General features: G+C 33.5%; 1 protein-coding gene across 3 annotated transcripts in view; it reads right to left on the bottom strand.

Annotated features, from left to right (window-relative positions):
* Nucleotides 1–26,296, bottom strand: part of CADM2 (cell adhesion molecule 2) — a 1,068,825-nt gene that overhangs the window by 79,188 nt on the left and 963,341 nt on the right. For all 3 annotated transcript variants that reach the window (XM_004272650.3, XM_033433369.2, XM_033433368.2), the window contains 2 exons: nt 24,456–24,546; nt 3,594–3,772 (listed from right to left, as the gene is read on the bottom strand). In XM_004272650.3, the coding sequence (XP_004272698.1) occupies nt 3,594–3,772; nt 24,456–24,546 (270 nt within the window). The remainder of the gene's footprint in view (nt 1–3,593; nt 3,773–24,455; nt 24,547–26,296) is intronic.

Below are 26,296 nucleotides of genomic sequence, written 5' to 3' on the forward strand. Positions count from 1 at the left end.
ATTTATCTATGTTCCTGGCACTGGTGGGTACTTCTATTTATGATGTATGCCATTTGTTTATAAATAATCCAGGAGTACTGTGTTACTATTTTTTTGTAATTCCAGACAATTGGACCATGTTGTCACAAACTATGAATATCTACATCATTGTATATCCATACACCTATAACTCTTTGATTTTTGTACTATACTTACTTGAATGCTTATCATTCATGTTTAACTCTAAGCTTCTTGAGTGATATTCACCTTTGCTCCTATAGTGCATTTGCACTCAGTGAATAAATGCTAAATACTTATTTGGTGAATGAATGAATATCTCCTTTGATCTGAGTTCTCCAAATAGTAAAAACAGCAATGGAACAGCATATTTCAAGACCATTAATATGGAAGTAATTAGCCATTCAAAAGAAATAAATAGCATGATAACAATAATAACATGAGAGTAACTTCAATATTTTTTATACAGAAGTAAAAAACAAAAAACTACTGTGCTCACAGGAATTAATAGTATCACTATGGCTACTAATTTAACAGATTAATTTTTCCATTGATTAGCTTGTTAATGAAAAAATGGTACCTTTTTTCCTAATGGAATCTCTACAGTGCAAACGTTTCTAAAGTGTAATTTTTATTTTTTTATTTTTTTTGCGATACGCGGGCCGCTCACTGTTGTGGAGCACAGGCTGCGGACGCGCAGGTTCAGCAGCCATGGCTCACGGGCCCAGCTGCTCCGCGGCATGTGGGATCTTCCCAGACCGGGACACGAACCCGTGTCCCTTGCATCGGCAAGCAGACTCTCAACCACTGCATCATCAGGGAAGCCCCAAAAGTGTAATGTTTTATCTTACATATATTTGTATACATGTACTGAATTTTGTTAGGCCTTTCATTGAGAGTGAGAACCAGACTGGCAGTTTCAAATTACCATCTGAAATTGTAATGTTTAAATTTGCAAAGGTATCATGGGGGTTAGGGTGGAGGGGAACACTCCAGTGTCCATGACATACAAAGTCAGTGCTGTTAACAATTAAATGTGAAAACATTTAAATAATGCACTTCCACTGACACCCAAAGAATAAAATCTAACCATTAGGATGGTACCTAGATAGCAGATGATTTCACAGCAAAGTGCTCTGACCTCCATCAAGTTAAGAATCAATAGAACCTAGGTAACTGTGGTAGAATCAGAGACAGTCTCAGCTCATGAAAGGCCCTTCTGTGCTAGAGCTATATTAAATTATCACAGCTAATGTAAAATCAAACTTGGTGTAAAAGATAAAAGTGTAAAGTTCTCACAAATGATCACTTATCACTTCATTCCGAAATGCATACAGCATTCATCATAGATTGAAATACCACTCAAATTTCACCATTTAGTTGGGTTTTGAAACAGCCAAACCATTAACAGAAGAGAGTAGCTTTTTATATTTATACAACCAGTGACTAATGAAACATTATACCCTGTGCGCAAAGGAGGAAAAAAAAACCCTTTATTTTGTAATGAACCCAATTGGAGCCCTTTTTAAACACAGTGTAATATGGTTTCACTGTTTCATCGAGCCTCTCATTACTTGTGTCAATAATCCTAGGTAAACCACTGTTGAACTTCACAGCAATTTATCTAGTAGCATGAATAGCATTAATCTATGGGGTGCTTTTGATGAATTGTAGTTCAAAAAGCAAAGCCAAAAATGACTTCTTACAAAGTGCTCAGAAAAGTATCTATTAGAAATATGTCAACTGCCAACTACCTAAAGGTAGCTTGGCTATTTAGGAAATCATGCTGTTGGCTAGCTTGCAAACACTGAGAAAACATATGAATTTTCCCCACTTGAATTACTTTAAAAAAACAAATAACATACTTTTCATCTAAGTATATTATTTTTTCTGTCACTTCCCTTCTAATTCTCTATATTTTTATGTCATATTGCTTTCAACACAATGTGACATGCTATGCAACATGCCCCAGGTTCCAAAACTGTTAGGTGAGACAAGCGCTTATCAAGTTGAGGGTGAATCAGACTTCATTTCCGTGACTGCAAGACCTAAACATCCAGGTCAGCACGAACTGAAAGCTACTCCTGGATCCTGCTCTAAGGATCTAACTTATCTTCTTGACACACTCAGTGGTTGTTATATTCTCTCTGGCAGTGAGCCTGGTAGGGTTTATCTACAGGGGGTTACTACATTTAATTCCAATTTATCAGTCTAATTTGATTAGGCTGATCTTTCCCAAAAGCTGGAATTTGCACAATTCATGAGATACTAGAAATTACTCTCTCAGCTCTGTTATCTTCAAGATGTTTATATGTGGAAAGTCTATTCAATGCAAGACTTTGTTTGCCTTCAAGAACAAAAGTGTTATTAAGAACTGAGAAATGGTAGACACTAAGGCAATTTGAAAATAAAGTTGTAAATTGATTTAATACATTATTCTTTCTCCAATTTTGGCCTGTATCATAAAAAGGTAAACATCTTGGAAAAAAACACAAATGGGATTATTTTTCCCCTAAAATTAAATCCCTTTACAAAGAATTAGACTTTATCCCCCAAATTCCTTTTTGGAAAGGTATAAAATTAACCCATGCTTCTTACAGTTATTTTATACTTAGGTTCATGAGAAAGATTTCAAATAAATGTACTCCCTTCAGGATTTCTAAGATCCATTGGATTTATTACAGCATTGTGTAATTTTTACACAGTACTCATTCAAATACTGTAATATTGTGTAGAACACAACATTAGTCTTAAAAAAAGTTTTCTTGGTGAACTATATGAGAAAAATCTTACATTCTCTAATGCTTTTTTCTCTTGGAGATTCACATTGTACCCTATAAATAAACTCTGAGAAGTCTTGTAATAAAGAACCTGACTAATTTTGTTCATTGTGATATTTATCGATTTCAGAAAAGTTCATCTTCGTCTAACAATATGTTAAAGCTACCTCATGAACAACTTGTCCTGGCTTTTGGAGTTTAGGAAAAACAGAGATTCTTTTTAATCTTGGGTATTGGCATGTCTTTTTGCCATTTTCCTATATTTACTCAAATTGTGAGATTATTGCAGAGGAGAAAAAAATGTCTGTGGGTGTTTCAAATTATTGTTCATAAGAAATTAGTACAGTTTTCACTAGTATTGTATACCTCTGTCTTTGCTACATCTCGATTACATGCTATCTCTCTTTGTAAAACTAGTAATAGTGATTATAAAGCATATTTTTATGATAATACTACCAAAATTAACTCAGGGAAAATATTGTTTTCATGATTCTGATTTATAATTTAAAGCATAAAACGTAAAGAAAACCATTAATATGATTTACTATTCGCCACCAAATATTATACAGTATATTTATAATTAAAAAATCTTTCACAAATATAAATTTTATTTCGAGTATAGGCTGTAATTTTATTTTATTAGTTTGACTTGAAACATATTAATTGTGGATCATGAAGATATTTACACTTATGAGAAGTCCTTGTGAAAGAAAAAGAAAACCCATTTAAATTTGTTTATTATTCTAAAGATTTTGATAAATTTAAGCAGTTTTTCAGGTCATTCTTGCATGTATAATAATGTCAAAAGGTACTCACCATGTACAATGAGAACATACTCTGCACTGCTTTGGCCAATGGTATTTGTGGCTTCACATCGATATGTACCATTATCCGTTTTGTTGAGGAAAAGAATGTTTAGCTCCCTACCACTCACAACCATTCGGTCAGGATCTGGTAATTCTCCGCCATCCTTTGTCCACAAAACAGGTTCTGGCCTATTGGATTTAAACATGCATATAAACAAAAAACATATGAAATGTTACATATTCTGTGAATTAATTAAGCAATTTATAAATACTTAACACTCATTTCATGGATAACTATGTGCTAACTTCTATAAGGTACCAAAAGAATCATAATGCACTTACTCAGAAGATTTTGGAGGTATGGCAATTATAATTTTATTCTATTCTCCTTAACTAAGCAGACATGTATTAAGGAGCTAATTAGTTGAGTCACTATAGTAGTCACTGATAGTGATAGTGATAGTCATAGATAGTCACTGATAGATAGGTCCTGCGGCCCAGATTCTGTGGCTAAATGTCTCATACCTGCTGCTCTCTGGAGGATTGCCTGTGGGCTACTGGAGCAGCCTTCCACAGAGGTATCTGGAATTATACCTTTGCATTTGGGGCCACCATTGTGGGGGCACAGCTTTGCCTGAAACCACCTGAAACTTCTCCCCCTTACCTTTCCTGCTTTCTCATCCCTCTAGAGGTTTTTTTTTTCTGCAAGTTATCTCTTTTCTTTTCTTTTTTCCTTAGCTTTACCGAGATATAACTGACACACAACACTGCACTAGTTTAAGGTGCAAAACATAATGATTTGATATATGTAAATGTTGCCACATGATTACCACAATAAGTTTAGTGAACATCCATCACCTCACATAGTTACTTTTTTTTCTTGTGATGAGAACTTTTAAGATCTACTCTCTTAACAACTTTAAAATATACAATCCAGTATTATTAACTATAGTTGGCATACTATACATTATATCCTCAGAACTTAAAACTTGAATTTTGTATCTTTTGACCACCTTCACCCATTTCCCCTAACCCCCACCCCTGCCTCTGGCCACTTTTATTCAACATTTTACTGGAAGTCCTAGCCAGAGCAATTAAGCAGGAAAATAAATAACTGGTAACCAAACTGGAAAGGAAGAAGTAAAACTGTCTTCATTTGCAGATGATATGATAGCATATAAAGAAAACCCTAAAAATTCCACTAAAAAGCTCTTAAAACTAATAAATGAATTCAGTAAAGTTACAAGACACAAAATCAATAGACAAAAATCAATTGAATTTCTATACACCAACAATGAAATATCAGAAACAGAAATTAAGAAAATCTATTTTATAATTGCATCAAAAAGAATAGAATACTTAGAAAAAAATGTAACCAAGGGGGTGAAAGATCTGTACACTGAAAACTATAAGACATTAATGAAAGAAACTGAAGAGGTCAAATAAATGGAAAGATGGTCTTTGCTCATAGATTGAAAGAATTAATATTAAATGTCTATACTACCCAAAGCAATCTACAAATTCAATGCAATCCCTATCAAAATTCCAATGGCATTTTTCACATAAAAAGAACAAACAATCCTAAAATTTGTATGCAACAACAAAAGGCCCCAAATAGGCAAGCAATCTTGAGAAAGAAGGAAAAAGCTGGGGGTTTCACACTTCCTGATTTCAAATGATATTTCAAAGATATAGTACTTAAAAGAGTATGATATTGGCAAAAATATAGACACATAGATAAACGGAATAGAAGGCTCAAAAATAAACCCATGAATATACGGTCAATTAATTTTTGACAAAGGAGGTAAGAATACACAATAGGGGAAAGGACAGTCTCTTCAATAAATAGTGCAGGGAAAACTGAAGTGCCACACACAAAAGAATAAAGCTGGGCCCCTCTTTTACGTTATACATAGACATCAGCTCAAAATGGATTAAAAACTTGAATGTAAGACCTGAAAATGTAAAACAGGAAAGAAGCTCCTTGGCATTGGTCTTGGTAATGATTTTTCAGGTTTAACACCAAAAGCAAAGACAACAAAAGCAAAAATAAACAAGTGGGACCACGTTAAATTAAAAAGCTTCAGCACAGCAAAAGAAACAACTTAAAAAATGAAAAGGCAGCCTATGAAATGAGAAAATTATTTGCAAATATTATGTCTGGGTAAATAAGATAAGGGGTAAATATCCAAAATAAAGAAAGAGCTCATACAAGTCAGCAGCAAAAAACCCTGATTAAAAACAGATAATCTGAATAGACATTTTTTTACAAAGGAGATATACAAATGGACAACAGGTACATGAAGAGATGCGCAACATCACTAACAGCCAGGGAAATGAAAATCAAAACCACAATGAGATAACACTTATACCTGTTAGAATGGCTGCCTTCTAAAGGACAAGAAGTAATAACTGTTGAGGAGGGTGTGGAGAAAAGGGAACTCTCCTACACTGGTGGTGGGAATGTAAATTGGTGCAGCCACTATGGAGAACAGTATGGAGGTTCCTCAAAAAATTAAAAATAGAATTACCATATGGTCCAGTGATTCTACTTGTGGGTATATATCCAAAGGGGGGAAAAAATCACTGTTTCAAAAAGGTATCTGCACCCATATCCATTTTAGCACTATTTACAATAGCCAAGACATGGTAACGACCTAAGTGTCCATTTACAAATGAATGGATAAAGAAATAAATTCCAAATGTAATGGAATACTATTCAGTCATTAAAAAAAAGAAGGAAATCCTGCCATTTGTGACAATATGGATGGACCTTGAGGGCATTATGCTAAGTGGAAAAGTCAGACAGAGAAAGACGGATACTATATGACTTCACTTATATGTGGAATCTAAGAAAAAAGTGAACTCATAGAAACTGACAGTTCTCCTTTAATCAAATACTTGCAAACAATTCTCAAAATCTGCTTTCAGGGAAGAAAGGATAAATGAATCATGAATTTCTGTCTTCAAAGAGTTCAGTCTTATGTAATTGTTAATGATAAGAATGGTTATTAGTATCTATCACCATGTGTTGACAATGTCCTAGTTACTTTACGTAGATTTACTATAATCCTCGTAAGAACATGGTGAGTATCATTTTTAAAAATATAATGCAGATAATAATATAGAAGATTAGAGATGTATTCAAACCCTGGTCTGAATCCATAGTCAATGCTTTTCCCACTACCCCTTGTGTTCTAACATGAGGAATATTTTCCTAGTTCTTCTATGTCAAAATTTTTAAATTTAAACATGATTTTATCTTACCATTATAAATTATTTTCAAAAAAGCTTTAATTATTTGTTTATTTTGGTGAAAACGAACTTATGCTTTGTTGTCGTGAATACAATTAGAACATAGGTTTTGATAAGTGGTGTCTATGACTACCACAGCTTTTCTAAGATGAAGAATATGTATTTTTTCTGACAAAATTTTGTAAAAGAAATAAAAGTTGTGAACCAAATAATAATAAATATTGTAAATTGTATCAAAATAAGTAGATCAGCAGTATGGTAAAAAAAGTCACTTAGTTTTTTAGTAAAAGTTTGTCATCTAAAAACATTAGAATAATACAATAATTTATATCATCCAATTATATAGACAACTCATTCTGATAGCATCTTTAATAAAAGTCAAACCATTAATACTTCTCAACTTTCTTCATATATTCCTCATTTGCTTGTTGTTATTTGAATTTACTAATTCTTATTTTAAAACTGATAGACTGGATAATCTTGGACCATAGACATCCTTAAAATTCTTTAAAGAAAAAAGCAGGCACAATAAAACTATGATTAACTACATGTAAGTGAAATAATTAGAAATTGCATCCTTTCTACAAAGCCACATAAGGCCAACATTAAGATAACAGTTACATTAAGGATAATTTGAATTTCAGAAAATTCATCCTTAAAATACTGCTTAATAGAAGTATTTTATTATATTAAGAGGCAATATTTCTTCATATATAAGTTGGAATTTAAACACACAGATATAATTATATGCAAATATCTATACATTTCCATACATAAAATTATACTCCCCAAATCTAAACTGTCAATTTTTTCTCTGTTAGTGTTCATAAACTTTAAGTCATATCTTAAAGCACATGGCTCTGTAAATATGTAATTAAATTTAGATATATATTTAAAATTTTGTGTATAGAAATGAAGTTAAAGATCTAGAAAAATTATTCAAGTTGCCAGTATTTAAAAAACTTTTTTCTAAAATAATAATTCTCTCTTTTAGGAAATAATGAACAAACACCTGCAAAAATGAAATGGTTAACAGGAGATTACAGCAGTATAAGTCACTCCTGACACCGAACATTGCAGCATTCTTGATTGTACTCTGAATGATAAATCTTCAAGGGGGCAAAAAATGTTAGCACCATAAGATGCAATTTTAACAAAATGGAGGTTAGAGTTTACACATCGATTAAAGATAGCCTACACATATTCCAATTAGTACTTAAAATGTTCAAGCTTCTTAATAAAATAAGCTTAACCATAAAAATATTAACTGGTTTAGCAAGTCTTGATACAATTTGTGTTTCATCTTAATAAAGAGGGCCCCTAGGCTTTCTCTAATTGGAACCTAGAATGATTGAGTTTCTTGCTGCAAATGAATAAAAATCTTCCCTGCTATTCAGGCAACCAAAGGAGATCATTTAAAAAGTGGTTCCAGTCTACAGTTTCTACGTGATAAGGCTGAAAAAGAGTAGGAGCCAGACACCAGGAATTAGAGGACAGTGACACAGCATCAGGCATGAGATAATACTGTATAACTCTTCAGCAAGATAGCCAATCCAGAGAGTTGCCCCTTTCAAAGCAATTAATTTTCAACTAAAAGTAGAAAATCTTCTGAATGAGATGAAATTAAATTTATGTTTGTTACCAAATCTATAAGGCTGAAAAAGATATTTTGTTTTCTTAGGTACCTAAAAATATTTGTGTAGCAGTTTCTTCCTAGGGTAAGCAAAAAACAACAAGAAAATAAAAGTGAAAAAAGGAACCAAATATGCTTGTATCTTTATTCTCTTGTATTCTAACGTCTTGGTGAAGCTGTTTTTATCTTAACAGACTTTTAAAAAACTTTTATTGACTCACTGTTTTGTAGATATCTAATAGGAGAATCTCTGATATCTTTAACAATTCCTTATTTATAAATTAGTGTTGGAAAGAATTGCCACAACTTTCTCAGACTACCAGTTTATTTACTATTTGAACTAGATATAAACACAATTACTAATATCCACTGAAACTCCTGAGTTAGTCATTAGGGCATTTATTCTGTAAAGTTATGACACAGTAATAATCCCTCTAATTCTTCCAACTGTATATGGAATCATTCACTCCCTAGGTATTGATGAGAATACCTATTGATGAGACTATTGGTGAGCTTTGCCTTCATAGCTCCCATTTTCCCTTTTAGGCTCATGCTTGAGAAGAATAAAGAAGCAGCAGTTTAGTTATAGAAATATCAGTCCCACAATACAGATCTCCTAAGGAAAGAATTCTCCTAGTATCCTTACAAAGTGGACAAGAGTAAAAGGTCTTCCAAATTTTGGAATGGATACACTCTCCAGTATCTTCCTTTTCCCAAATGGCTATATCCCCCTTGAGTTCTGCAATGTCTTTTCCTTCAATAAGCACAGTACATGTTGGGTTCTAATTCTAAAACTAATCCTGTGAAAATTAAGTTACTTTTTCTAGATAAAAGAAAAAAATAAGTCACTGTAATAGCATTCAAGTAAACATCTTGTTCTGGCTCAAAGGAAAAAGAAAGAAATTGCATACTACAATTACACATATCTTACATTTCCTTTAATATAAGACAAAGCATGAACTTATATTTAATAACTTGGGGCCTATATGGCACATGAAGATGACTACTGCATTTATTTCAGTTTAGAAATTCCATGGGTGGCAGTAGATGTGATTGAAGCTTCAATACTCAGGAGATTTTTTTAAAGCCTAATTCCCCTTTATTTCTTATAATATTTTTACTCTAAAGTGAAAGAAGGTGGTGGGAGTTATGTAAACATCTTGATTCCTTTTTCTGCTTTAAGCAAACTTTTAAATCAAGAAATTATACTGCAGAGTCTGTATATAAAACCTCAGCATTCATGCTATCAAATGTTTAGAGAAATGGAGGGAGAGAACTTAAATGAAAATTAATTGAAAAGTGGGTTTGAAATTGGTTTCAAGTGCAGAATTTTAATTTTATTGGGTTCCTATAGGGAGGATTCTGAGAGAAATCTAGCCTAGGCAATCTCCATTGGGTAGATGGATATTGTATCCATAAACCACAGTCCAAACTTTGTCAATCAAGTGAGGAAGAAGAAAAAAGGAAAACAGGAAAACAGAAGCTGGGGTTGCTTGCTCCTTTTTTAAAATTTAAATACAAATACAAAGGAAGTTCAAAGAGTAGCCTTTCTCAAAGCCGTGAAACCAATTCAAAACATAATTTTGTAATGAGTCTCAGTTGGAAGCAAAGGATATGGTAGATAAGCAGAAAGAGACTGAAAGGGATTACTTGTGGAGTTATTTATTATGTTGATCATTTCAAATTTAAAGATACATAAAGGATTATTTTGTTATTGAGGATCAAATGAGATGTTTCTGAACATAGTTTGTAAGTAACTTTCTATATATATTGAAAGGTATATTCTTAATTATTGTAAAAATATTGATCTAGGCCCTTGGAGAATACATACAAACTGTGATTTTTCCTCAGATTTGATTGTTGTGTAACTTAATTACAATGAAATTTGTTTTCCTTTTATTCTGATATTGATTTTATACTTTTCATGGCAGCAATTCTTAAAACATCAAATAACTTTTACTATTAGCCAAGTTAACTTTGAATGTTTTACTTATCACAATTGAGGTTTGTTTTAAAACATAATCAATGAAACATTTATGTGTCTGTCTTTATACGTATAGTTTTGCTTAAGGGAAAACAAAACTTCAGAAACGTTTTATAGTAGAGTAACCTTCAATGAGTCTCGATGGGTTTAATTACCAGAAAATGTCCTACTCTTACACTTACATCTTAAGACAGGTAAGAGATCAATGAACATTTTTGTTGTTGCTGTTAATTAAAGTATACCTATATATTCTTGACTAGATACTTCATAAGGTTACACAATTATTATCTAACAAGTATCTATAAACAAATCAGTGCAAGTTTTGAACCAAGAATTATGAGGGACATAGGAAAACTAAAATAATATCTGTTCTCTGAGATATTATACTTTAATAGTTTACATAAAATATGTCTAATCAAATATAACACTTGGCAGGATATGGTAAGTGGCATAAATGAGTTATAAAAAATCATAAAGATTCATCATATCTGCATTAGGAACATTGCAACAGGCTTTATGAAAGATATAACTTTTGACTCATCTCTCTAATTACGGCAGGATTTTGAGCGGTAGAAATGGAAGATGACAGCTCAAGAGGAGTCAGAATCCTGGTTAGGATGCTTGCCTTCCAGAGGCCGTATTGTTGAGTAGATGAATTTAAACATGGTGAATGCCTGGAAAGAGTATAAGGTTACTAGGTGATAGTGTTATTGGCTAAGATAACAAATTAGGAAAGGGCAAAGTTAAAAGTATTTGATGTGATAACTGAGCTGGGGGTAATAAAATCAAAAGCCAAGATGTAAGTTGATATTAAGGAACAGGACCAAATATGCTCATAAGAAGCTTAGTCTGAGACAAAGTTTTTTTTTTTTTTTTTTTTTTTTTTTGTAGTAGGCGGGCCTCTCACTGTTGTGGCCTCTCCCATTGCGGAGCACAGGTTCCGGACGCGCAGGCTCAGCGGCCATGGCTCACGGGCCCAGCCGTGCCGCAGCATGTGGGATCTTCCCAGACCAGGACACGAACCCGTGTCCCCTGCCTCAGCAGGCGGACTCTCAACCACTGCGCCACCAGGGAAGCCCCCGAGACAAAGTTTTTAGGACGTGAAGCTGAACATGAAAAAGTATTATTTTACTATTAGACCAGAAGACTGATGATGCCGTTAATATGGAATACAGAATGAAATATGGTAGGGAACATTCTGGTCATAAAGAGGAGGATGAACAAAAGCAAAGAAATGAAAAAGTTTGGAATAGAGAGGTGGGGGGTAAAAACAAAAACCTGTACATTTAAACCTGTACGTGTTTTAGCCTGGCACTCAACCCTGGCCTTGAGTATCAGGTGGAAAAATCCAGACTTTCCTGAAAAATAAAAATGCTTTACTAACTCTTTTGAGAAGTAAATATTTCTGAGCAGAGTTTCCTTTAAGTATACCAATGTGAAATACCTGAAAAAGAAAAATTCAATGAAGAGACCATATATAGAGTTCTGAAGAGAGAAAACAAAGATTTACATGAAGTTGGAGTAATAATAAAGGCAAGCACAGAATAATAGAATATAATAGAAGAGCTCTTGGGAAAGTAAACATAACTTTTTAGAGCTAGAAAATGTATGGTGTTAGTGAAAACAGAGGAGAAACTCTCCTTATGGAGTCTAGTCTGTATGAAAACAATCTTAGTCCTGAATAGGAAAAAATAACAATGCAAGACCAACCAACTAACCAACCAAATGACAAACAAACAAAACATAAACCAGGGTGGAAACAAACTGAGATACAGTGGAAAGGAAAAGTTGATGATTTCAGTTTAAGAAACTCTAAATTCAAGTGCTAGAAGAAAATAAAGAAATACATCTTGGGGCTTCCCTGGTGGCACAGTGGTTAAGAATCTGCCTGCCAATGCAGGGGACAGGGGTTCAATCCCTGGTCTGGGAAGATCCCACTTTCTGCGGAGCAACTAAACCTGTGCGTCACAACTATGGAGCCCGCAAGCCCCAATTACTGAGCCCACATGCCACAATTACTGAAGCCCGCGTGCCTAAAGCCTGTGCTCTGCAACAAGAGAAGCCACTGCAATGAAGAGTAGCCCCCACTTGCCGCAACTAGAGAAAGCCCACACGCAACAACGAAGACCCAACGCGGCCAAAAAACAAAAGTTTTGCTTTTCTGATATGTGGAAATGTGCCCCATGTATTTTCATAAATGTTTAAAATATATGATTATATGTACACATTTCTGCCCCCTATAGCTCTTTAACACAATATTTAGAATAATTATTTTTGCATAATCTGTATTTTGATACAGCTGGTATCATCATTTATGAAGTTGGCTCTGTCCTGATATTTCAAATATTTAGGGCTGGAATAATACAGTAAGCGAAGAGGGAAAAAAAGGAAAAGGAGACTTGAAGAAATTATGCAGGTGAAGAAAATTTAACTACTCTTTAATGTATATAATTTTCCATTGTGTTTCTAGCCTGTTGCAGTTATTTGTATTTCATTTAATAAATATGTCTTTGTGTATTTGTGTGTGTAAGAGAGAGAGAAAGAGTGAAATAGTTCCTTAGCTTTTTTTCCTCATTGGTCTCCACTCCCTTCTGATTTTAGTGGTTTCTGGACGTGTTCTTCAGTCTCTTGCTATATCCACATAATTCTTAAGGGTTAGTCTTTGCTCAGAATAGATATTTCCTATACTTGAAAAATTCTTTTTATGAAAAGCAATGATTTTTTCCCTTCTATTTGCAGTTTGAGAATCCCAGTGATTCCTGTTGAAAGTCTCAACAATGAAAGCCCCTACTAAAATATCACCATCAGTACTTCTGCCTGATAGGGTCAAAGGTGTTTAATGCAGTGATAAATGAAGTCAGTTTGCAGCGGGAAATCAAGCCTACCTATTCCATTAAATTGCAAGATGAAAGTCTGATTCTGAATTTATCTACTCAGGTAAATTCCTGAAATCAACTATTGCACTAGTATAGTGTCAAGTAGGAGGAGTCTCATTACATTAAAGATTAGATTCAGATGGGACAATAAAATCAATGTTAACTTCATCATTAGATTTAAAATCTCAATAGAAAATGAGAAATGGATTTCTTCTACCCTGATTAATCTGAGCATATGCTACTTGATTCTGACTTTTTAAGGTACTTCTTGCCTACAAGTTTAGAAACTTGTAGTAGAAATAGAAAATAAACTATATGCAAGAGGTAAGTGCCTTTAGAGACTTGAAAATAATGGCAGCTTTTAGAGTGCCTGTGAAATCCTGGATCACTTTTTACTGATAAGGTAGTGTTCATTGATAATTATTTTAACATTTTTGAAAAACAAAACATTCATACTACAAACTGTATAATTCCAGATGCTTTGTGGCACAAGAAATAAAGATTATCCCCAGAAAAGATAAGATTGCTATGATCCTGAAGGAGTGACAGATTTTAGCACTGAAGAAAAAATATTCAAGATTGTGACAAATGCTTAAGCTAATCTCTCAAGGACTTTGCGCTAAAGCAAAACAATTACCCATGCCTTATCTACACTTAACATTTTTTTTCCCTTTGGTAAACACGGAATATTAACTCCTGGTTAAAAGATCAAGAAATCTTGAGTAAACATTCATTCCCTCATCCAAGCAATAATAATTCCCTCTTTGTATGTACATTAACCTCAAAATCTCTATGATATTTTAAAAAATAATGTCTTAAGAAAATATTGTTTTCAATTTCTTTGAAACTTAGGGACTCCTTGAAACCTCCTTTGACTAAGATAGACTTTGGAACATTTTCATGTTTTTCAAATCAATAACTTATGAGTCTGAGTTTCTCAGAATTTCCACCTTATCAACCTGTGTACATTATAAGGACAATTTGATACCATATAAAATGTATCTACAAGCATCCTAATCAGTCAGATGCCTGAAAACCATTCAGTTCAAGGGCACATTGCAATGACAGGGTCCTATTCTCCATATAAGAGTTACTTTACAATCCATTACTTTCACTACTATAAAATTGTGCTAACTAACCTTATAAGATCTAATACTTATGTTAAACACTGTGTCACCATTATAGAACTGTTTCTGTTCCACGACTTCCTTCTTTTCTAATATTAAAACCAATGGTCTTGGAAAAGTAAAAGTAAAGTGCACGTCATTTATCTGGTAGCTGGGGAATTAAATGCTTCATGTAAGTAAATGCTGAAGATAATTGAAATTTAAGATTAAAACATTTGCAAGTATATTTTAATCATTTGGATGAAATCCTTCTCAAAGGATCAAACTTTTCTGCATTATTAAACAGAACATACTTAGTGCCATTCAACTCTTTTTTTTGGAGCTAAGATCTCCTCAGTTTGAACATACATTTTTGTGTAGTGACAGTTTTAGAGAAACTGAAGTGATTAGGATTTAGCATGTTCTTTTCCTGAATGTCCCCAAGATCCAGCTTCACCACAGTTGGTGTTAATGTAACAATTTTCAAATCTTTTGAAATGCGACCTACAGGAAAAGATATATTTTACAGCTTTACACAATGCACAAACATATACACACAGGAAAAAAACTTGCTCTTTCTAATGTACTGTAACATCTTCTTTCTTTTTCTTCCTTCCTTTCTTATTCTATTATTTTTCCATTTTATTTTTGTTTTTTAAAAACGGTTTTTCAAATTAATCTGATGACTCATTAAAAGCCACAACCAGCTATTTGAAAAACACTGCATTTGTGACCCACAGTGAGAGCTCCTGTGGCCTCTAGGTCTTTTTGTCCCTATACTGGAAAGCTATTATACTTTTAATCTTGCTTTTTTTTTTTTTTTTTTTTTTTAATGCGGTACGTGGGCCTCTCACTGTTGTGGCCTCTCCCGCTGCGGAGCACAGGTTCCGGACGCACAGGCCTAGTGGCCATGGCTCACGGGCCCAGCCGCTCCGCGGCATGTGGGATCTTCCCGGACCGGGGCACGAATCCGTGTCCCCTGCATCGGCAGGCGGACTCTCAACCACTGCGCTACTAGGGAAGCCCTTAATCTTGCTTCCTGATGGTCACCTCACTATATTCATCTCTGTACTTGTAATTTTGAGTGGTGGTGCTGAAATCCATCACAGCTCACCATTCTAGAGAAATCTGCTGGTCACAAGTCACAAGAGTTGCTGTTCTTTTCTCCTGTCTTTTTTATTTTCTCTGTCTCTCTCTTCTTTCTCCTTTCCTTGAAGCATCCCAGATGTTTCCAGTACTTTGAATTTGAAAGAGTTGGGCTTTAAGGCCATCAACAATCACTGACATATTCTACTAATTCTAACTGGAAACATTTGTAAATGTTCATATTTTCTACAACTTGGGACACTGCTGTTTAAATTTTTTTCAAACTTTGAAGTTTAGGGGTTCCTGTATGATTGAGGTTATATCTAGAAAAGTGAATCAATATATACCACACTTTGTAAAAACACATATAATGCAAGAAAATTTCTTTAGATTGTTTGAATAAATGGCTTTCCAAGGTATAAAAATTTTCTCAGTTTCACCATTAATTGAAATAATACTAAATATCTCCAGTGATTCTGAATTTTATTTTTTCACAGTTTGTTCTCTCCATATATTTGCAAAAATGATAATCAAATTATTTACCACAAGCACAAAATGACACACTTCTCAGTAAGTTGAATGGTGATCACCAGAAGGATACTATCTCTAACGTTAGGACATGTATTATGGAAAAAAATTGCAAAGAGAGAAAACAAATCTTACTGAATGGCACTTGTTGAGCAATAAGTTAACATGTTCTTTAATCAAGGATGAAGTATGATATTTCAGCTCTTTTACATGTTAAGAGTGATTTTTGTTTCTGCACATTTCCTACAATTACCATTTTGATGACTGTTTTTATATAAACACAAATGAATGTTTACAGATCTTTAAATAAAGAGTAAAATGCTTAGATGTAATCTCATAATTAATATATTAAAAAGAAACAGAGATTTTAAAATCCATGAGCCCAATATACACATCTTAAAATCTAATCAAGGATATGACATTATCACTCCACAATGTCTTAAACATATTGAGACATTTTAGTGTTAGAGTTTCCCACTGAACATTTACAAAATAATTGGGGTTTTGTTGCAAGAAAATTGCTTACCTGGAAATGTTCAAGAAGCACATTTCCTCTTTGGATCTATAATCATGATTCTGCAAGCTCTTATGGGACTTTCACAAGACATAGGCACATTTAACTGAAAATGATTGAGTGCCCAACACACCACAGATGCCCAGCCTAAATAACAGCAGTGGAGATTACCGAGAGTCAGCTTCTTGTTTCAAAAACAAAACCAAATATATTCGGTCTCATTTCCAAGATAACCACTTGTGTGTTTCCAGAAAGTCAACATGGGATTAAATTTTGAAGCCATGAGATGGAAGCAAAAGACCATATGGGCCTCAGAAGAGAAACTTGTATGAAAAGGACAGCACATGGATATATTTTTTTTAATTATGAAAACTTGGAGCGAATTTCCCAATATTATTCCTTTGAAAACACTTTAGAAAAAACTGACTACAATGCCTTTAATTAATTAATTGAGACAACTTTATATCTCTCTAGAGATCAGAACACAAGGGGGGAAAAAATCTAAATGCTCTGTAACTTTTATCATCCAAGGACTGACTTTGCGAGAGTATGTATATAGTAGGTCTGTCCCCTCATTATGTTTATTCCACCAATTTTTTTGGTGACATATTAAACATAGTATTTAGCAAGAAAGACATACTTTGGGGGAGTGTTCACTTTGAACTTCCTGCTTATTCTATTTACCCTCTAAGGCTGTGCATTGTATTTCATTACATTGGTATTACGTTTGCAGGTATTGCTTTGTAGTTATAACCCGCAGTCTTAATCTTCTCAAACATATCAAATTAAGAATATAATATAATTAGCTTTTTAAAAACAGATATATTTAATAATCAGAACTATTTAGATATATTTAGAAATTCTTTAGATACTATTTAGGTATGCTAATACAGGTTTGATTCATAACTGATAACCTTTTATAATTATTTAGTTAAAATATGGGCATTCCTAAAAGTTTATAAGTATTTTCTCATTCTTGCCAACTTCTCTGGGTTATTGTGAAAAGTCAATATGATAGGAGAACTAAAAACACTATGTAAATAAGGAAACATAACCATCAGAGTTGTTAAAATTTTTAAAAAGTGTCTTTGTAATCTACCATTTATTAACTGAGTGACTAGAAAAGGTCATATGACCTCCACAAGACTTACTGTCCTTATCTACAAAATGAAAACAATTATAAGAGTCTTTGTAAACCTTTTACAACAGGATAGTTGTGTGGTTAAAATAAGACTAGCATGAGTGAACTTGAAACCTATGCCAAAATGAGGCCTTATACATCACAGACTCTGGATTCTCAACCACTCATGAACCATGCTATTCACTTAGTTCTGGTTTCTCTAGAGCTCTTGCTTTGGCTTTCTGTCAAAACTAGCTACCTGGTTAATCTCTATTTCATCCCAGCTGAACTCCTTTACAATGTTGCCTTTTCCACATTTGTGGAACCAGAACTCATTCTCTACCCCTTCCAGTCCTTCCAATTGTTCTAAATTTTTTTCTACCTTAACAGTATGGAGGGGCTATTCCTATGTCTCAGGACTTTTCCACTTCTAGCTATATTACATTTTACCCCCTGACAAGGGTTCATGCCTCTGTCCCTCTTCTCTACAGCTCATTATTACTATTTAACCTCAACAAAAATAGCCATGTTGCCCTGCCAGTTTTGCCATGACTTTAGTTTGGATTCCTTTGCTGTTCAAACATGCTTCGGAAAGTCACAGACCGTTGTCCTAGAATGTGTTTATTCTGCTTAGAACCTTGAATTTCAGAGCCATGGAAGAAATCTGAGATAGTAATTCAGTTCCCAGCGTTGCCATAGTAGACCAATATCAGCATGTTTATTAAATATGTAATTAAGACTTCTGAGTTTAAAACTTGGTGAGACACACTGTATGTAATTTTTTGACAAAATAATAACTTATCCTCATGGCTATTATTTATTATGAAATTACTTGGAGGCAGAAATTGCATATATATTTTCATTAATATTTAAAACAATTTGTTTACTAGGTTTTATTTTCTAATTTTAGAGAATAAAAAATACTTGGTATACTTAACACTGGTAAACTGTGGACTTTGGGGTGAAAATGATAGGTCCGTATAGGTTCATTGTAATGAATATACCACTGTCGTGAGGGACGTCAATAGTGGGGGATGTTGGACATGAGTAGGAACGAAGGGTATATGGGAACCCTGTACTTTCCACTCAATTTCACTGTGAACCTAAAGCTCTCTAAAATATAAAGTTTATTAATTAAAAAAACATTTTGGTGTGGTTACGTGACTTACTCAAGACCACTCAGGCCACAGATATCTACGGATTTATAATTCAAAGCTACTTTTATTTCTCTTTCTACTGCACCACACAGCTTTTTCTGCCCCAGAGCATGACAGCTTAGACAGTATATCTGAACATAAACACAGACCTTGATGATTAATTAGATGACTTTCTATAGCGCAGATGGCAGGAGAGAGACAAATACTGTGTAATTAACATCTACTAGGCATTAAGTCAAATCATATAAAATTGCCATCATTGTAGATCATATTCTTTTCCCCAAAATTTGTGAAAGGATAATCAAAATGGAGTCTATTTTGCTAAGAGAGTTCCCTAAAATGGAGCCAGGAGGCTATTACAAAGTATGACTTATGCCCATCTCAGCCTGAATAGAATATAACCTTTTGATCTCTTATTGTCCTACTTAAGACATCTAGATCATCTGCCAGAAACTCAAGATAATTATTAGGCCCATACCCTAAAATAACTTGTGGCAGCCTGTCTACTTACTGGACTACCCTAAAATAACAGAGGATTCCTCAAGGACAAATATTTCCTGATTCACGTCAATCACAATTCTCACTAGGCAACTTTTAACAGCCTTGTGGCTTTTTGTCTTTATAAGCCCCTGACTCTTTCTCTTCCCTTGAACACTCTTTTGGTTTAACCAGAATCTGTGTCTCCTGAATTGCAATTCTTCAGAGCCCAAATAAACTATTTTATTATTTGCAGCCTTCTGCACTGTTTTTCCGTTGACAAATTCATATTTTCCTCTGTTTTGGGCTAAGACATTTCACTCTGGATTACTTGCCTTCTTTAACTCCTGTTTATTTTGTCATTTCTTCTGGCTGTGATTGGATTATATGACAATTAGTAAATAACCTGTGATTTGTAAAAAGGTACATATTAGGCTGAGAAAACTGTTTTGCCTTAATTTGCATCTCATTTTTTAATCTCTATTATGCTAATAGGAAAATGCATCAGTGTGTTTTTATCAGATTTCTTCTTAAATTCTAGATCATTTTGAAAATGGATGTGTAAGTGTTCCTCTAAAACACCTCACTAGTTATTATATGATATGTGATCTGTTTTCCTAAAGAAAGAAAGATTAAAATCTTTCTTCTTATTCAGAATAGCGATGTTATGTGCAATGCAATTATGTATACTAGATTCATACCAAATTCATAAGAAAAAGTGTGGTTACCAGAGGTAAAATAATAACTACAACATAAACATAATGCCAGGTATACAGAAAAAATTATCAATGACTATAATTATTTTCTTTTATAGAATAAATACCAAATATACATTTATTTGACGGAAAATGTCACATTGCTTTTGTGAAGTAAATTTACAAAGTGTTAAACATTTGATTAAAATGAATGATGATTCTTTAGCTATAGCATGTGGGGGGCAATCCCACACCTTTTAAGGTCATAACATTAATGTAATATAACAGCTTTTTTCCCCCTCTACTTCTATAAGCGGAGAATGCTGCTGCCTGAAATCTGTCTGGAAATTCAGCCAAAGAAAGAAGAAGGTTGCAAAAATTCTGGGAACTTTAAAGAAAAGTGGCTGGCATTAGCTTGGTCCTCACTTTAAACTAAAATTATAACAATAGACAGACATGTACAGTAATCTCTCTTTTAAGGAAAGAATAGAATGCCTCTATAGTAATGTCAAGTGGAACAATTTGGTCCTGGCCCAAGCTATGCAGCTGTTCCACAGGAAAACAGCAAAAGGCTTCAATCCAAAGCAGGCAAATAAGGCATGATTGTTTATAAACAGTCACTGTGGCCCTCACATTTAGAACAAGAAAAACAATGTTAGCATATAGGAGGCCAGGTTAGGAACATGAGTCTCAGTATGAGTTGAGTCACACCATCACTTTGTGATTTATACAAAAGATAGTGGTGCTATTTTTTTCTACTATTAACTTGCCTAATAACCGTGGATAACTCATACTTTAGGAAATCATATATTGGTCAAACATTTTTAAAAAAACAATATTTGATCACGGATTAAGGAAATGATATGTCAGCTACAAAATGTAAAGAAATCATATACCTGTTATCCACTTCTGATTCTCACCTGCTCATCAAAGGGGGCTCGGGTAATTGGTAAGGATAATAGAAATCGGGTGTTTCAGGAGTCAATTAGAAGCTAAGACTGTATTGCTTCTCCGTGATTCCAAAATAACAAAATGGGGAATCAGGTGTAATAGCAGCAAAATAATGGAGAACTTTGACGGTGATTACCAGAGTAAAATAGGAAATTCGAACCTACCTGTTGGGTAAATGTGATATCACATACTTCATTTTTACTCCCACTCTTTACAGGCTTTTTTGATCCTATCTTAAAATATGGACAGCCTCTCTACTATTTTTTGTTTTAAAACTTCTGTTTGACATAACTTTCTTTTCTCATTCCTTTTCCACTTTTCATGATTCATTTTCTGAAATGGGTGTCCTTCCTGTTTTCTTTACTTCCCCACCACTTACTAACTCCCTGATTAATCCATTTCAATTTGTGTTCTGTTCTCTTTGCTCTAGTGAGACTTGTTTTCTTTATGATCAGTAAAATTTCCTTCTGGGAAAATCCAATGATTTCTTTTCAGTCTTCCCTTGTTTTATTTGTCCTATCTGCCTCAACTGGCACTGTTGGAGATCAAATATAAACTAGAGAGGCTAGAACTGAGACTGTCTTTAAAGAGGTTAATGTCTTCATTTATTGGAAATGATAGTTACTTTGAAAATGCAGAAGAGTGGATTTTAAGATAATTAGGAAGGGCATAAGAGAAGCAGTGGTCTAAAGGCAAAAATGAGTCAAAGAAGTTGGCTATACCTTTAATGTCAATGGCCTGGAGGTCTACAAGGAAAGAAAATGGTAAAAAGAGAGTTGGGAATGAGAATACAAGAGAATAAGTTAATGTATATTTACTTGTGGACCATAGCACATAGAATATAGCATTATGATCTATAATGATAAAGATAGAAAATAATAATTTTAACCCTTCTGGAGCTTATGAGTGAATTGCCAGAGGATACTATACTAATTAGAGGATATTCTATATGGCTGTAAACTCATGCTAAAAGTGGTCAGCTTGGTAGGAATTTGGCAAGTTGCCAGAAAGGGCACAAATACAGCAGAAAGCCTGATAGAAGAGAACAGCAGCAGTAAAACGTGTCTTGAGACTAGCCAGTTCTTCACCTTCAAGCATCCAGAGCTTCGATTTCAGTGCTGCACGTTATTGTAGGGCCCATCCTAATTTTTCAAAAGTGACTTTGGCCAACATAGGTGACAATTTAGACTCAGCAATTGAAGTAGCAGAAAATAGCTGAAGGAATGTAATCTTTGGGCAATGATTGAACTAAGTTTACATCCTGACTCATCCATTTTAAATCTGGATGAATAAGGAAAGTCAGTTAATACTGAGCTTTAGTTTTCCTTTCTGTAAAACAAGGAGCCTTTTTATTTCCATTACCTATAGCAAAGTGATACTAATCAGGATCCTTCTGAGAAAGGTGACGTTTTCTATTTCTTAAACTTCTGGAACCTTTGTATTCTTAAATAACATAAATAAATAAGAGATTGTGTTTTTCATTCATCGGCAGTGCAGAGGATTATTGCATATCCAAGTTTATTTCTAGGTAACTGAAACAGAGACCACAATAAGGCATATCTATTCAACCATATCTGAGCTGAGGGAAATGGACTACTTAAATAGCTAATTACATAGATCACAATCTAAGTACTCACCAAAAAAAAAAAATGTGGATAGTGAGAGTGGATATGGAATCAAAGAGAAGATCTTTGATAGGTAATTAGATGCTATTTGAGCTGGAATGTATTTATTCCCAAGCATTCTATATATTATATTTCCCATCTTCACCTCATTTAAATGTGTAAATTGTACACATATGTACTTTGGGGCAGAACTATGGAGAGAAGGTAAAAGCAAAAATCCTTTGCTATTCCCTGATACTTTATCATATCTCCAAACACTGACCTCTGAGGTTATAAGGAGAAATGGAAGCTAAGGGCGGGGTGGGGGGGTGGGGGGGTGGGGAAAGAGGAACAGACAGAGTTGGAAAATAATAAGCAAAGGGAACAGGAGTGGAAATGGAAGGGAAAGTTAGGAAAGAAGCGCTGGTATTAGATACACAACATCGGGAGGAAAGAAACTGGATTTAAGTATGTCTAAAGCTGACTAGAGTCTATTACACTTCTTTCTTAGTTAAAGTACTGATCTTACAGCCAAAAGCTCTGTTGAAACTGTAGTACTGAAATGCACTGTCACATTTTGATAGCGCACTGCAGTTGAAAAATGTTTTCTATAAGCAACTTAAACTTATCAGAGGGTAAGAACTATAAAAGTGAATTGTACAGGATATATGTAGTAAAGCTGCTTTGAAAAAATTTGCTCCTTTCAAGGTCTAAAATGCCTTAAATGTTTCTTAAAAGATAGAAAAAAATAGATTAATTTACAAAATGCTCTTTAAGTCAGTATATTTTAAATCTCTAGAAAATAATTACTGGAAGAGAGAACAGTTCTAAAATAACACTACGGTGATAAAGAAAGTATGAATTCACTTAGTGTGTTAAAAAGTATAAGACAATACAATTAAGGAAGTTGAAATTTCAGGCTTCTGTATTAAAATTACTACAGAAAAATTCCTCATGTGATAATATGAAATCTACACTTAAATAACAAATGTTATTAGAAACAATTTTTTAGTAATAAAATTTGATTTGCTCAAAAGCTATCCCATATAGTTATGTATAGAGAACAATTAAATGCCTCCATTAAAATTTAAACAGAAATGCAAATCAATTGGAAGCTTCTAAAAAGATCAAATAAGTGACTTTCAGCTCCATGTAGAATGCTACTATAGAAAGATCAAATCACTTCCAATGAAATAATCCTTATTTGGATACTCCATACTTGAATTTTCTATTAAATATAGATTTTCTATGAGTTAGCTGTTTATAAACATGAATGTCAAAAAGTAAAATTTTAGGGTTGAAGTGATGTTAGAACTCATTATTCTAACAATGAAATCGCTTTATAATAGAAAATGTGGAGTCCGTGACCCTTTTCATTCACACTACCTCCAAACATATCACATTCACAAATTATGTCTCAGGGGCTACACTAGAGGTGTAGATTTGATCCCCCTTAGGAAAATGATTTCGCATGTAACTTTAAAACTTGGGCATATTTTGAGGATTCAATATTTTCAAAGTTTTTCATGAGAGAAGTTCAGCATGTGTAACATCTACAATCTGATGATGTAAAAACAGTGACTGATTAAGCCTATACTCCTTTCAGGTTGAAATATCTTAGTAGGAAAAAAAAAAAAAAAAAGAAAGAAAGAAAAAGAACAAAAAAATCACAGTTGGAAACCTCCCCAGAAACTTCACTAGATGACAAAATACAAGACCAATCTTCCACAAACATTTAATGAAGACATGGTTCAGGGGGTTTTCTGTTCTGAGATCACTTTGCCCACCAAGAAAAGACAAAAATAGTGGATTTCTGCAGTTAAAGACTGCAATCAAAGCAGGATACAAGAAAAGTAAAAAACTGTATTGCTCATTAAATCACTTACAGTGGTTTTCCTTTGGATTCACAAGTCAAAATTAAAGGCTGTCCTTCTTGTGGAAAAGGAGTGGATGGTATAATCTTAACTGATGGTGTATCTAGGAGAAAAGAAAAAGTAATATTAAAAAAGGTCATTACACACATATAAAACTATATATATGTTCAGGCCATTTCTTGTAATTGTATATATTTATACAATTGTGTATATTTATATAGATTTAGTGAAACAGGGTCTGCAATTTTAAGAAGCTACCATCCTGTCCAGGAAAAGCTTACAAAAATATCTGAATAACTTATGAGCACCACTGTGGTATTATTTCTGAAATCTGAATTTAAAAGTGAAATTGCAAAAAGTGGTTCAGAGGAATATCAAGCATTTCATACAACTGTTTCTTCAACTATTTATATATGGCTATGCATACTATTATTATGGACTGAATACGTTTATGTGCATTTGAATAACAACACTTTCATTGTTGCAGGAATACCAGGGACTCACAATAAGGAACCCACAAAGAACTTGAGATCAACTACTGTCTCACAAGCATTATGCAGAATCTTTTTGAAAATGCAGTAATGCTGCACTTAGCACATGCTGTTTGCTTTAAAGCACAGTTAGCAAATCATCTGAAATAGTTATTTAGAATGTTATTAAAAGTTAACATTTTGTTATATATGCTACAACATAATTGTTATGAAGTTATTTCCATTTAACAATAAAATCATCCGTTGTGGAAGAAGATGCAAAAATACTTTGAGACATTTATATTTCTAATTTTATGCCATGTAATATTGTTTAATCAACACAGAGATACATATTACATAGAAAAACTGGAAAATAAACTAAAAACAGAGACAGTGTAAACAGGCTCATTCCTTTATGACACCTTGCTAGTGCTGGTTTTGTGTGGCTCGCAGTCAACATGGAACTGTCTCCTCCTCTTGTTTCCATATCCTCAACAATAAACAAAATAGGCTCTGAATGCTCCGGGGGGGTCACAATTATTCTCACCCTTCCCTTAGTTGTGATAGAAGAACTGAACTACCCTGAGGTTATGGTCATTCTCTGACTTTGAGGCCAATTAATTAAGTATCAATCAATTGTATAATTTTTAGTTTAGTTATCTTATTTCAGGATAATATTATGCAGATTTGTCATATATAGAACAATAAACAAGATCCTGTGGAAGGCCTTGTATCCCACTTATAAATTATTTATACTTTTCAAATGCATTCTTTCTCAATCCTTTAAAGAAAAAAATACATTCAAGATAATCAACAATAATATCCCATTTACAAATAGGCATTCCATGTACATCATGGTAAAAAATTGTAATATAAAATAACCCAGGAAGAAAAATTAATTTGAAGAAATATGACATATATTGTCATATTTTTAACCAGTAGAAAAAAATAATTTAATAAAGGATTGAAATATACTTCACTAATTTCATTACCATCATCACATTTATGGAATCAGTTAACATGATGATCATATAATTTTGTCTTCCAAGTAGAACACTTTTAAAAGTGAAGAGAAAATATTAATTATATAGAATAACAAGTGTGAACCAGAATGATTCTGGGAAAATGAGGGCTATCATCTTTTAAATTTTGACCATATATACATATAACAAAATTTAATTTCAGCCTGACATAGAAAATAAAGCTTCAATTCTAGAGAAAAAGGTGGCAGAAGAAAGATCAGAAAAGTGTGATGTTGGGGAAGAGAGTTGTGTTGTTTATCTGTGATGATTAATTTTACGTGTCAACTTGACTACACTATGCGGTACCCAGATATTTGGTCCAAAATTCATTATTTGGGGAATTCTAGTAAGAGTGTTTTGG

The sequence above is a fragment of the Orcinus orca genome, chromosome 5 (assembly GCF_937001465.1).
Source record: "Orcinus orca chromosome 5, mOrcOrc1.1, whole genome shotgun sequence".
NCBI lineage: Eukaryota > Metazoa > Chordata > Mammalia > Artiodactyla > Delphinidae > Orcinus > Orcinus orca.